At 33.6% G+C, this 14,903-nt stretch overlaps 1 protein-coding gene across 3 annotated transcripts in view; it reads right to left on the reverse strand.

Annotated features, from left to right (window-relative positions):
- LOC116340351 (protein unzipped) overlaps nt 1–14,903 on the reverse strand; it is a 44,637-nt gene that overhangs the window by 6,693 nt on the left and 23,041 nt on the right. For all 3 annotated transcript variants that reach the window (XM_031766816.1, XM_031766814.1, XM_031766815.1), the window contains exons 3-6: nt 2,458–3,103; nt 2,134–2,292; nt 1,595–1,909; nt 1,264–1,416 (exon numbers count right to left, since the gene is read on the reverse strand). In XM_031766816.1, the coding sequence (XP_031622676.1) occupies nt 1,264–1,416; nt 1,595–1,909; nt 2,134–2,292; nt 2,458–2,895 (1,065 nt within the window). In that variant the 5' untranslated portion in view covers nt 2,896–3,103. The remainder of the gene's footprint in view (nt 1–1,263; nt 1,417–1,594; nt 1,910–2,133; nt 2,293–2,457; nt 3,104–14,903) is intronic.

Here is a 14,903-nt window from a genome sequence, read left to right on the forward strand (position 1 = left end):
TCGTTTCATTTATTTCGTAGCGTGTATTTATGAAATTTATTTCCCATTCGGGATGCGATATATACATTTTGTGCATTGCATTGTTATTGTTATTGTGCATGTGTGTTTTTTCCTCATTTGTTGTTTTTTTTTCGTGTTCGAAAAGTTGTTTGCAGTGGCAATTTGTATGTAGCTCACCCAAATAAGGCTACTTGAATCATTGTTTTGTCGGAATCGGTTTTGTGCAGTGCATATTCTTTTCGTTCTCTATCTCTTTCTATTTCCATTGGTTTGATGCATTTTGGCAAATGCACGCGCCCATTTCGAATATAAACCAATTTAGCAGTAAGGCAACATGCGCATTTAATGCATTTTATTTGTTTGTGTGTGTCTCGTGCCATTTTAGACACTATTTCGAAATGAGAACAAGAGAAAGACTGATGATACAGTATAAATATATAAATCAACGGATAAATTGAAGCCATCACACATACACACACACGTTCCTCTACACCAAAAAGGGAAACCAATACCGCACATCAGTGTAAATAAATGAAGATTGAATGAATAACTGCAATTTAAACGATTCTATGCAAATGTAGTGAAATAATGGAAAGAAAAATTAAATACAAACACGGTCCAACACTTTGAGTGTTATGCATTTTATTTAGAGCAAAAATAAATTAACCGGAAAAAAATGTGCTCTCGTTTTTATGTTTGAGCACAGTTTGTTTTTGTTATTGTTTCGGCCAATTATTAAGTTTTATCGAATCGAAAGATGACCTTAGCTGTTGACGTTTTATGACCACCCCAAACTTTAACTATCATTCAGTCTATAGTTTAGATATCAATAACTCAATTAATCCCATTTACCCTTTTTGTGCACATGCATGTGGAAAACTTTTATACGACAACAAAAATGCCAACCAATTTCACATTTTCACAATGTTTTTACAGAACGGAAATGAAAATAAACGTTGAATTTATGATTTATTCGCCTAATAAACAGGATGTGGCCGAAAAGTGTGCTCACATAACGAAAAAAAAAGAAACACCAATAACAAGAATTGAGCAATGAATTATAGTATGGACACAGCACATGAACAAAAAATAGTTTTGCAGTGGCCGTTCATAAAATCATAATGAATATTTCAATGCGATAGAAAATGTCTAGAATTGTGAACAAATCAGACATACACGTATAAATTTCATCGTTTTTGTGCTGGTGTGTTTTTTTTAAACAGATATAGATTTTAAGTTTTCTGTAAAATTATTTCTACTTACGCTTGATTCAATGTCTCTGGTTTTTGTTTCATCGCTATCTGCATAGTATGATTTCAATTTAGCCGTGTATGGCCCTTCCATTTTCGTATAGCTTCCTTTTAATGTAACATTCATTGCCGTCCCTGGTAACAAACTAGCACTCACTTGCTTAATCTGTATGCATTGGTTGTTAACATGCGGGTGCCAAAGAATGTTGTAATAGATTTTGATAGATAGAAAGAGAAAACAAAAAATAAACAGAAATAGCAAAATATTAATTATTATTGTAATTGAAATATTTCCATCAGATATTGGCATCCGAGTATATTTTGTTGGTTATAATTGAACGTACCTCTGTAGTCGGTTGAATATCTCTGAGACCCCAGCCTTTGACCAATTCAACCGGTGGTGTCTTGGCATTTTCCAAAACTTCGGTTGGTAGACCGCGTCCAACTCCTTCAACTGTTCCCCAATAAACGGTCTTGTTAAATTTATAGCTGATTGCCGTTTCAACTATATTACTGCCTTCGCCATTGTTTGAGAGTACAGCAGTTCCCAAGACTGTTTCATTTGGTGTGATTTGTGTGCGCCATTTGTCCTTTTTAATGTCACGCAACTCATAACGAATTGGTTCGGCTTCAACTAAAATTTCACCATCTTCGTATTCCTAAAATGATATTCCATTGTTATCATTAGATATTTTCCAATCATAGAAAAAAAAGAATGATGAAATTTGAAATCGAAAATGTTAAATACAACATCATTAATTGAAGTGATTCTCAGATAAAGAAATCCTCGACATTTCTACACAAATTTTAAACATATGTCTCATTAAAATGTACAAAATGATGAAATTTAATTATGTTCCAAAGTGGAAGAAAAAATCTATACCTTTTCTACATTGTTCACAGAAACAACGATTCGTCCAATTTTGATGTTAGGCGAAAAGTGTCCGACATTGTAATCAATTCCGCCGTGATGATGATGATGATGCTGTTCAATTCCCTCGTCTGCATTCGCCTTTCTTCGTGCCACATAGTTATCTTCCACCTATTGCAATGATTGTTTATGAATAGTTAATAATCTCAAATGTGTGTAATCAATTCATAGCAATTGTAAATTCGTTATTGAGATAAAAAAAAACGCTCTATAATTACAATTAAATTTCGAAAGATCAAATAGAATGCGAAAAACTTAAAAATTAAGTATACGTACATGTCCGTCACTAGTGGCGCTAACCGCTCCAGTTGGAATGACTGGAATGAATTTGTTCCAAGGTTTCCAGGTTAATTTACCGCCGTCACCTTTGTTTAGCAGCACATCAAATACAAGATGTGTACGTGTTGTGTGCATCGATACAATACAAATGGTACGTGAATCACGTTTCTGCGTATGACCGGTAACTGTAATACCATCAACGGTTGCCCGGCAGACATAAATCGGATAATTTTCTTGTTCTGAATGATATTTGGCTGCTTCAACAGCAAATTCCAATAGTTTTTGATCGCCGGTAAAACTTTGCCATACCAATGTATTTGATGTAACCAATTGGCGAACTTGATTACTATACAGTGCAACACTTTTTGTTGTTGCTTGTATCGCTACAATACAACATTGAACGATAAGTACGGCTATCGATATTGATATCCTCATATTTGTTTCGTATTTCAATTTTCTCGGTTTTGTCTGACTTTTCTCTGTCCAGCAAATCTGTCTGAGGAATTTGATATTTTCGATCAATGTTTTTTGATCTTATTTTGCAAGATTTTGTTCCGCCTCCGCCTTGGCCAGGCAATTATTTATGATTATTCAAATTCGTGCGTTTATTTGTCTATTGATTCAGGGCTGCTGCAATTCGATTCTGAAACGAAAAAGAAATAAATTTTTTAGTTAAAATAAATGTGATGATAATCCATTTATTAGAAACGGATTTTGTCTCGATTGAACTTTTAGATGTGACCTTAAAATGTAATCGCTTGAAAATCGCGCTGATTTACGACTTTCGAATGTGCACAAATATAAAATCATCTTATTAAAATGATTTACGTTCATCTTTGTCTATAATTGTATCTTATTTCTATACGGCTCCGGCAATCAATGACGAGAAATACACAAAAAAACTGGCAACAGAAACACTATGTGTTCACTTCATTCAATGTAATACTTTTTCCATTCCAACAATTTTTGCGTTTTTCTTCACTTTTGTAAAGCAAAAAAATAATAATTTTCCATAGAAAAACATTCTTTCATTCATATCTTTCACACAATATTGAGGGAAAGACCCTCGACAACCAACGCACCGTCGTGTGTGTTGTTGTTTATGTTGATTTTCATTTCATTTATGCATAATTTTGTGCAACTGAAAAATGGCAAAAAAAAGAGAGAGATGAGATTCGCTTCATTTTAAATTACATACACACCACCGTTATTTTTGCAAATGAATACATTTTATTTTCGACTGTAGCTACTTGCTGTTGATGTTGTTAAGTTCATTTCAACGCTTTTTTTGTTAAAAACAACAATAGAATGCTAAAATTCCAGTGATATTTTTTTTAAATCTGAGATAACTTATATTATTACGCAAGACAAGCTATCATTAATGAACATATTCCCACCGAAAATAAAATCAACAAATCTCGAGATCGCACCGCCTGAACATTTTTGAAAACATATCTCGTCAAACAATTTTTCGTTTCTATTGTGGAATGAAGGCAAACAATTGATTTTTTTCGCTAAAAGGTAAATAATTTTCGACCTAGAATGTTCTTTTTTCACATGAAAGAAGCTCAGTTTGAAATTGTTTGCTATTCGATTCGAACCAATCAGAAATACAATGCAATATTTGAACTTTTGAATTGAAATCCAATAAATAAATGATCTATTTGCTTTGTTCAAATACAATAAAATTGTGAATTAACCCCAAGAGATAAAATATGATTGGATGTGATGAAGATTGAAGATCGGAAATGCATCATTGACGTAACCATATCAAAATACTTTAGAAGATTAATTAATTCGAAATGCATGACACACTTTTGGCGATTCCATCATTTCCAATATGCTTAAAAGAGTTTATATTTTATGTGAATGGAATTTCCGTTTCGAATACGATGGCAAATGGTCGTTGGCTACCATTAACACCATGTTTAAAATATGCGACCCACGTTCTATCTTAATTTACAATAATAAAAATACAATTTTGTTTGTGATTTGCCATCGATATCGTGGTACAAGTCAGGTAAATGTGCGAATATCGAGTCATTAGAGTGTGCACGGGGTGAGAAAAACAAGAAACAATTTGACGTATAAAAATAGTGTAAATAAACTAAACTTATTTAGCCACAAAGCAAACGACCAAAAAGTCAACATTGAAGGCAAATAGCTGTTAGTTTGCATTGCATACATTGTAATTTGTAACAGTGATTAAAAAATTATACTTGAACTCGAAATTGTTATATTGCTGATAGCTTGGTAAAACTAAGTTTGAAACTATTTGGTTAAAATATACAATTCAAGTTGTTGATTATACACGTTCGAATATAAAATCCTGTATCCATATAAGTTTTTTTCTCAATTTATCAAATTGTTCACGGTCTGATGGAATTGAAAAAACAAATGGTGCACACGAGACATTGGAAATTGGCTGAAGGCGCCTGGTTGAAAAACGCACATGTTGCACATTACATTTCTCATTTTAAGTGGTTCACACAACCACTATTATTTTGTTTGCACTAAAATACTGATAAGAAATGGATACTTTGCGGCATAATTGATAGTTTTTTTTTGCCTTCTCGACAGAAAAACAACAAAAGTATCACACACAATTCACACGCACTGTCATGAGCAAAAAAATATGTTGTTCTAAACAACCGTTCTTCCCCTTCCCCCAAAAAAAATACACGCATTCATAATGCACACCAAAGTGCATAAACTAAATGTCATAAAAGACACATGAGAAATGCATATAACTAACTGCGCTCTATGAGAATGGAATTCCATTTTGTGCACAACGAGAAAGAGAAACAATAAACATAACCATGATAATTATAACGAACCGGCATTTTTTTTTTTTTTGATTTCGAAAATGTTAAAGAAAAGAAAACGAAGATGGAAATATGATTGTGTGCGGTGCGTATAGAACGGTAAATTGGTTTGCTTGATGGCTTCGTCAAAGAGAAAAGAGAATGAGATGGAATGAGAATCTGATTCGTTAACTGGGTTGAACGTGATCATTAGGTGCATTATAATTAACAGAAATGTTCGCATGAAAAGCGTGACAGAAAAAAGCATGCACCATCCATTGCATTACTACTAGTCTCTGGATGTTATTGTTTCGGTCAACAATTACGAAATTTTATTCAATGACGTTTGAGAAATGCACAAATTTAAGTCTTGATCATTATCATTCACATTGAAAATGTTTGCCGATCAAAATCGATCCCTTTGCTTTAAAGATAACTCTATTTTCGTGCAATAATTTTTCGATCAGCAATTTAAAAGCTTGATTCATTTTTATATGCCTATTTCGATGTTCAACTTTCAATCGATTAGCCGGCAATCACTTCCTTATTCATTAGAAGTAATTTCTTTATTGGGTGCGCGCGAGCGTAAGACACGATTCGTTGGTTTCAAGTCATGTGGAAACCGATTTTTTTATTAGCGGCATTTGCGTATTTACAGCAAATATGCAGTCTTATCGGTTCTCGCTGCGATTTTGTTGTTGTTCTTGTTGTCGCTGTTATTGTCGCATATATTTTATGACAAGACACAACAATTTTGCGATTGCGTAATGAATTGGCTGGTGCATCGAAACGCATACATGTAGTTTCATAGTTACGCACTATTAATTTTGTTGTACATGATATATATACATGGCATGGATATAATAACGAATTTGTTGCAATCGCTGTTGGCGATGCACAATCCATAAAATGCACGCCTGTCTGCAATGACGCTGTCGCGCTCTCTTCCACATTCAAAAATATTCTATATCATATTTTTGCCAATTGTTTTATTCACAATTTTCGCATCGTTTTACGTTTGTATATACGATGCGATATTATGAATTTATTTATCACAATAACACAGAGATGAAAGACGAATAAGCAAGAAAGCATAGACAGCATGCACAGTGTGGTGCATTAAATCGTGCATTGGCCACTTCACGAGAACTGATAGAGACAAGAGGAAATTGTTATAAAAGTGAGAAGTCTTTTATAAATATTATATGGTAAATTGCTTACGGTTAAGAAACTGTTTAGTGAACGTGTCACTCACACACTTCTATACCAATGCCTTCGGGTCATATTCTGTAGTTACTGTACCATTTTTTTTTTTCAAATGAAAAATAGAAACATTCCTGTGCAAAGTTCTTGCATTATTTTGTTTTAGCCATAAATGAAAATGTTCTATTTCGTTTGGCCGATCGATCGAACAACCAAAAGCGAGCGCATTGTGACAAATTGATAAATTACTTGTTTACTGCTGAGGCAACCGAGATTTTTTTTTCAAGTTAGAGAGAACGAACATATTGTATCGATTAAGCCATAACTTGGTGACTTCTTTACAAATAAAAACGACCGTTTCTTTTTATTATCATTGGTATTTGCAGTGATCTGTTCCGATTTTCATTGAGATTCAATGTTGTTGTTGGTTTTTTTGTGCTTTTATTGTTGTCATTTTAATTCCAAGTATAAATCATTTTACAGACATTTAGCACGCCCAATGCAACTGGCGGCGATATGAGGTGCAAAAAAAGCATCAGAATGGTGCTATGTAACAAATGTTGATGGTTTTTTTTCCCTTCTCACATTGGTTCTTATTCAATATACAGTTTGAATAGGTGCATTGAAGTGTCCATTCTAAAGCTGTTTAATTACAGTTTTGTTTGCGATCAAAAGTGTTTGGCATTCAACTCAAATCTCTTGTTGAATATATGTTAGGTTTTTTTAGTTGGATTGCCGCAAGAGCCAATCAGTGAGCACCGAACAACGCAATACGATTGAATGAATATACAATTCGATTAGATACTTTGAAGTTCAATAGCAAAACACGGTTTCTTGTATTATACACGTATAATGACATTCCAAATATAAAAAATACGATGGCGTTTACTCTTGTTTTATTTCGAATTTCCTTCGTTTAATATGTGTTTTTCAAAGCATTCAGTGCGATTCAGTTTGAATGCACTTTGTGCTGTGCACGCTCGGATTAAAGAAATAGAGCAGTCGAATGTAATAAAATGCAAGAAAATATGAAGAGAAAAATAAAACATGATTGCTACTTTGCCGACACAGAAGCCAATACGGAAAACCCTATAATTAATTGTTGAAGAAAATCGTTTGTACACCGAATAATTGATGAAGTGGTTGAGAAGAATACCGTGGTCGGTTGTGGAAGTCTTCATATGAATCGTTGTGGAGAAAAAATAGCTCTTATTTTTCTCCAAATAATACTGCAACATAAAGTTTTTTATGAATAGTTTATTTGTTAACCGTGTGAAAAAAACTTCATGTTGCAGTATTATTTGGAGAAAAATAAGAGCTACTTTTTCTCCGCAACGATTCATATGTTCTTTCTTTAAAATCTCGATCCAAGGCGATAAATGATGAAGGGAGTCAGATGGGAGATAAAAAAAATACGCTACATATCGAAATAAAAAGTGATCTGGCAACATACTGAGCCATTTGCTGAATGCAAGTACTTATTAACGATTTGGTACTTCCTTCTTCTTTTGTGAGTATGTGTGTTTTTGTGAAATGATTAAATATGTTTTTTTCAGCATGTAGATTATTACAGCCAAACACTCGTCGGTTCGTTAGCTCAATGATGGATGCTTACGGCGCGACGGACAGACGTTGCTTGCCACAACAGATCCAGCACACTCTTCAGCAATGTAATTATCCGATGTTTTCATGTCAATTCTGCCAAGCATTTAATCATTAAGATAAATCTCTGTGTCACTCTTAATGCATTTCACATCGATTGCTGTATATTTGTGCCATTTTTCGCTACAGATGATGCTGTTGTACACACACTCAATGATTTTTATTTGAAAAAAAAATTTGCAGGAAGCTATTCATTTCGATAGAAAGTTAATTGATTGAAAGGTAAGAGCCAAATTATGCACTCTTTCGATTCAAATCAACGCATCCGCCTGCGACACTCAATGAACGAAACAACTAACATATAAACACAGCATGACATGCATTACATTCGAGAGGATCCAATTATATTTGTCGCAACCATGGTGCGTTCAGTGCAAGCTGTTTTGTTTGTTTGTTTTTTTATATATTGTCTACGATTTTTATGTGGTTCCTTTCTGTCTGGCTATGTCTATATCAAATTGGTGCGCATGACTTCATTCTTTGACTTACAAATTACTCGATAGTCTTTTTTCGTATGCAAAACTGAACCGCCCACCTCTTTCGATACTCTTTAGATTTTCGAAGATAAATTGCAAGCGCCAAATATCACAATTCCATTTTGAAATCAATTCAATCGATGTTATATACGTCGGGAAATACAAACTGATTAGTCTTTTATTTGATTTGATTCAAATGCAGACGAAGAAAAATGGTCAATAGATTTTGTTGTTGCTACCATGCACAATTAAATAATCGTCGTTCGGATCAAAGGCCTATATAAAATCGGATGTGTATTTTTTCGTATCATGTCGTTAACTTTCTCATTTGTTTTGGCGCCGACAATATAAGAGAACGACAACAATGGCGAGGATAGTATGAAAAACTGTCAATTTATTGGATTGGATTGGTTGTTGCACGAACTGAAAATCGTTCACAAAACTTATCGCTTGGCACACATCATCATCCAGTACGGGGAAAATGAAAAGCATTTCATTACGGGCAATAAAAGAAAGTCATAATCATGAACATAAAGCATAATAATCGATATATGTTGTATGTGCCTTGATGTATATGTTTCACGAAAAGAGCATTGTGCTTAGAGACAAATGCCAAAATGATATTAGTGGTGCAAAATTTCTTGATATCTTGTTGTCGACCTGAATTGTGTTACATGTGCGTCAGGGTAATGTAACAAAATGTCGTAATTGCCGTTATGTAAATAGATTCCGAATAGATAGTGTCTTGACACGTTGTATCGCTTTCGTTCTATATTAAATGACAGCTGGTCTTTGTTGCTTCTATTGTGGTTGGTTGTTGGTGTGCGATGATGACGCTATTGATGCAGTCCCTGTGAATATGAGCCCGCTCATACACACCAAACGATGATATCATTTGGTGCGTGCCGAGTGGACTTTTGTTTGGATATAATGAGCATCCACAGTGGAGCACAGCACACTTATATGAACGTGGTCAATTCATGGAAATTACTATTTTATCACACTTTTTTACGAGAGTTTTGCCAATGGGGGCGAAAGTTTGATGTTCTTTTTTTATTCCTTCATACACATACACACGTCCGTTCAACGGAACACTCTTAACGATTACGTAATCGGTCGTGAGACGCATTTTGAGTTGCCACGTGATTTGAATAATATTCTCTCTCGCTTTCAGTAATTGTCAAATGTTACCGCCGCACAACGAATCACCGATTTGCGCATTCATTTAGCTAGATAGGCACGACTGTTATTTTTCATTAATTTTCTGTTTGAACATATGCAAATATAGTTTTTATGTTATCCAAACAAATTAAATGACCGAATTCCATATTTGTATCGAAATCCTTGGCCTATTTCAATTGTAACATCATCGTGTATTTCGTTTTTATTTGGTCAATTTCATAAATGATGCCAACTTATAACTATATAAGCTGCGAAATGTCATTGTTTTCCGTTAGCACGTTTATTTAAAATGCATTTGACATATCATTTAATTGGAATCAATTATCAGGGAGATCACGACAAAAAATGTATTACTAGAAATTTCGAATTGAACTAATTGATATACAGAATATGGATGAATACGATATTAAATTTCATCGATATTTTATGTCATATTTATGTTATGGATTCTATGGACTTGAACTAATTAAATTAAAGCAAAGGTTAACAAAAAAAAAACAACATATTTTCAAAAATCGTTGTCATCACAATGAATCCAACCACTTTACTACACGAATATTATAGTTGTGAGTTGTTTTTTTTTTATTGATTTGTTTGATCCAAAAAAGGACTTCCCATTGGTTGTAACATTCCTTAGTTCGATTATATTTTCAAATGATAAATCAAAGCAATTTTTCAGATGCCGTTCATCAAATTAGACAGCTCTATTACTGAATCATTTATAAAATGATGTGATTTGTGATCCGTATTAATAGACTATCTACGCGCGACCGATTCGGAAAATAAAACTTGCCTAATCGATTTTATGAATACTCAATTGGTCTATAACGCGTATTAATAAATCTCAATTCATGCCAATGTTACAGTAGACAGAGTGTGAGAGAGATAGATGAAAATTGACGACGATTTATAAAATAATTTACGTAGCAAAATATATCCAGTTTACCTTGATTTTTACAAACAACGATTTTTAATAATGTCGATCGTTCTATTGGAATAAATTGAATTTTCAAACAAAATACTCAAACGACTAAATGTATCCCAATATGCTAGATAATCACGCATTCAGTGTAAAGGATTGAGAATCTCTCTCTCTCTGTGTGTGTGTCTGTGACATACGACATATGAACTGGGATTTATGTATATTTTAAAATGCAAATAAATCACAAATGTGCAATATAAACTTTATTCAACAAAGTTTATAACGATGACGATAAAACCTATTCTATCCTAACCTTTCCCAATGCAAGCACAAACAAAAACAAAACAAATATGAGCATTTTGTGCGTTTTCACGTTTCGATTGCATAACCTTTGCCACATCATAATAATAAACGATTTAATGATAAACGACAACCACAAATCGATGCTTATATTGTCACAATTTGCGAAAAAAATGCATCTATGACGCGTCGCATTCAATTTACCAAATAAATCGAATTACATAAAATGCAAAATGTATGTGCACAGACAGCAACAAATAATAATCGGTGTTTTATCACAAATCGCATTTAAAACTGCGGTCATTTAATAATAAATCTGTTCACTGTTGTTTTCGTGAACAAAAAAAAGAACAGAAACAGAAAATAAACGACCCCATCTATTTATGTCCCAAAAGAGAAATTGTACATTTACATTGTACAAGCTGTGTCCATATCAAAAATTGAATCAGGCATGTCTGGCTATTGTGAACAAAAAAATGTAGCCGTCGATGGAGTGAGAGAAAATCGGTGACGAAGCGTAGATCCCGTGTGATCATCATAGCAATGTAATCAAGTGACGACGGCGATGCACGATTGTGATGACCCACACAATTCCTCCAGTTGCTTCTCTTCTCTCTCTCTCTCTCTCTCTCTCTATTGTGCTCAATGTACTTATTGTCACCGAAATATTCTTTTTCTGAAAGGGGAAGACTGTTTACATTCCATTGCGTTCTACGTTCCAATGCTAACACAGACTGATTATGCTTCGGTTTGCTATGGAGAGTTGTACGATGATATAATATAATTCCGTGTAATCCTTTAGCTATATGCGTGTGGTTCATGATACTGACCAACGGATTTCAATCGTTTCGAGCATTTATCTTAATATTCTCTCTCAAGTACATTTTCCCACTCATTTTTATGCAGTTTATTGCACCATACGGGCATGTGAATGCCAGAATAAAAAAAAAATAATGGTCATTCATTGAAATTTTAAATGGGCTCTTTAAAATATTTTCCAACATTTTTTTTTCTGTTATTTTCGGAATATTTATCATTTCACAAGAATAAAATGAAAAAAAAAACCGAAAACAAAGCCAGCAATAATCATTTCAATGACAAACATTATAGAAGCGATTATTTTCATGTTTGATTTACTGTTGCGTGAAATGATTGTTTTCAATGCAAACGCAATAAATCGCACCAAAGCTAAAAGATTTTCTTCGTTAAATGAGACACTGCTTAAATATTCGTGTGATATTGATCAATTCTAAGTAATTTGACTGGAAAAGTGATGTGATATTTAAGATCAACGAAAACGACGAAGCTTTGTTACTCAACACCACATTTAGAATGAAATAATTCGACTATAAAAATTATCATTAACACGAAAAAATGTTTCTTTCACATTATGCTAAACGAGAGAGAGAGAGAGAGAGAGCTAACAAAATTCATGAATTTATTGAAATGGTTATTCAGGCGCTGCGACATTACCCCTGTAAAAATAATTCCTGTAATCGTTTGTTGATTTTGCGATTGCCATAAAACCGGATCGATGATGGAATGTTGTCGGCACAGCAATTGCATAACATTTGATTGAGAACAATTTATGTCACATCATTTTTAAACGGTCTTTTTTTTCTCACACGCAATCAAAATGTAAGCACAAGCATGTGTTTATGTATCGTCTTGTTTAAAAGCAGTCAATTGAAATCGCACCAATTTTAAATGTATATAAAATTATGCGCTGATTAATATACATTCTTGTTGCTGTAGAGACGTGTCTATGAAATTTTGAATTTACTAGATATCTCTGTTTGAACCTGAATAGTCATCTCTCTCCTCATCGTGCAACTAAAAATGCAAAGAGGTATTGACAGAATATCAGAAGGGAACACATTTTGAATCACTGAAAATTACCATAATAATGGGCAACGTCTATGAAAACGTTGTTATGCTATTGTCTTGCATGTAATATGCACATATGAGTGTTAAAAGTTAGAGGAAGTCGCACACAATTGAAAGCAAAATATCATCAGCTAGATAAATTATGCACACACGCAACAAAAACAATGTTCAAAAATATGCAACAAAATTGAAATCGTATACATGAGTATGTGACAGATCGACGAAATCAGCACACAGTAGAAATGATTGCCATTGCCATGATATAGCTCTTTGCTCAAACATTGTTCAATATATATGAAATTGAAAATGTTTGTGGTAGACAATAGAGTAAAATTTATTGCTTTTACGGTTTGTAATCGTGGCTCAATGAAGGGATCACACAGTATCGCCCTTCAATAGATACAGTATTTAGCAACAAAGATGCATTTCGTTGAATTGTCTATTTCATTTCAATGAGAAATTGTCGATGTCTTTTTTTCTCACATGCCATTCAATGAGCGCTACAAATCGAAATGGAACAACGTGACATAGAGAGATATTCTCATTTGAAAATTGCATCCGTAATAAAATTACATACGGTCAATCGAAAAATATACAATGAACACCCGAAGTTTACACAAAACACAATGGTTGTCAGAGGGTATTTATGTGTGTGCTCGCCAAAAACTATTGTTTGGCGTTTAGTGTGCAACGAAAACATTTTTCCCGGTGTGCGCATTTCTGTTGATAAGTCAATTTCGACTCAATTGGCACATTGACAGGCCGAATCAACCCTCAGCCAACAAATAGATACTTAATTTATTCCATTTATTCGCATCAATTACGAAATCGAATATTAAAACGGAGTGTGTTTGTGTGTGACAAATGAGTCTGTGACTAAGTCCAGACATACTGTTCAAACCGCATTATTTTAAATTCATTTTATACACGGACACACACACACCATAAAATATCATTTGTACATTTTGGATTTATTTAGCCAAAAACATGTACAATCTTTTCGACATATTATGAAAATAAATTTCACGCCATCGTAAATCAATACACATGACCGAATTTCTGAATATCTACACAATTACCGGACAGAAAGAGAGACGGAGAGAGTGAAATAAAACATTCTTTTTTTTAAACAATAAAATCAATTGTTGGGCCATATAAATTTATTTATTTGATAAATAAGAACGTTTTTGTGTGAATGTTAGTTAAGCGCGCAGAGAACAAACAATTATCATTTCGTTTCACAAAGATTTCAGATTGAGTGAGAGAAAGAGTAACATAGAGAAAACGTCGGAAAAAAAAGATTGGAAGCCAGCCGACACGAATTATGTTTTTACCGATTTCGGATTAGCAAAAACAGAATATAGTGAAGGTAAAACATGATGGCATTAAGAACACTGGGTACCATTTTGTGTATATAGAAATTTACCGTAGTTTTAAAGAGAATGAGATTTATGTGGCGTGTGTACCGATGGTATTTTCACATTTACATGTATGATTGCTGTTGAAATTGAATAGGCGAAAATTGTTTCGGATAAAAATGATGTTGATATTTCGGTCTTGCCGTACATTTCCGCATCATTTTAAGATTCGATTGCGATCATAGTATTATGAATGCAGAGAGAGAGAAAGAAAAAAACACACACAGAGAGAGAAAGACTGGGAGAAAGGTAAGTGAACATCTGCCGGCAAAATGTCGAGACGAAGGTAGAGTGAAGATTAGCAAAGTTGTGTTTCGGTTTTGGTTGATGTGTTCGGTTGTTGATGTTGTTGTTTTTGTTATTTCTTTGCATTTTGTGCACGAGACCACATTATCCAATTTTCAATTCCAGGTTCCACAAAGGGTTTTGTTCACTCTTTTATTGCATCTGCATTCTGCATTTCTATTCTGGATCATTTTTTTTTTATTTTGCCACATTTATTTATATATTTTTATGACTGAGAATATTCGTTGCGTTCACATTGTGTTTACACCGAAAGGCAATTTTTATAATTCAAACTGCAAATGCA

This window comes from Contarinia nasturtii, unplaced genomic scaffold (genome assembly GCF_009176525.2).
Source record: "Contarinia nasturtii isolate CC-2019 unplaced genomic scaffold, AAFC_CNas_1.1 Cnas_scaffold_630, whole genome shotgun sequence".
Classification (NCBI taxonomy): Eukaryota; Metazoa; Arthropoda; class Insecta; order Diptera; family Cecidomyiidae; genus Contarinia; species Contarinia nasturtii.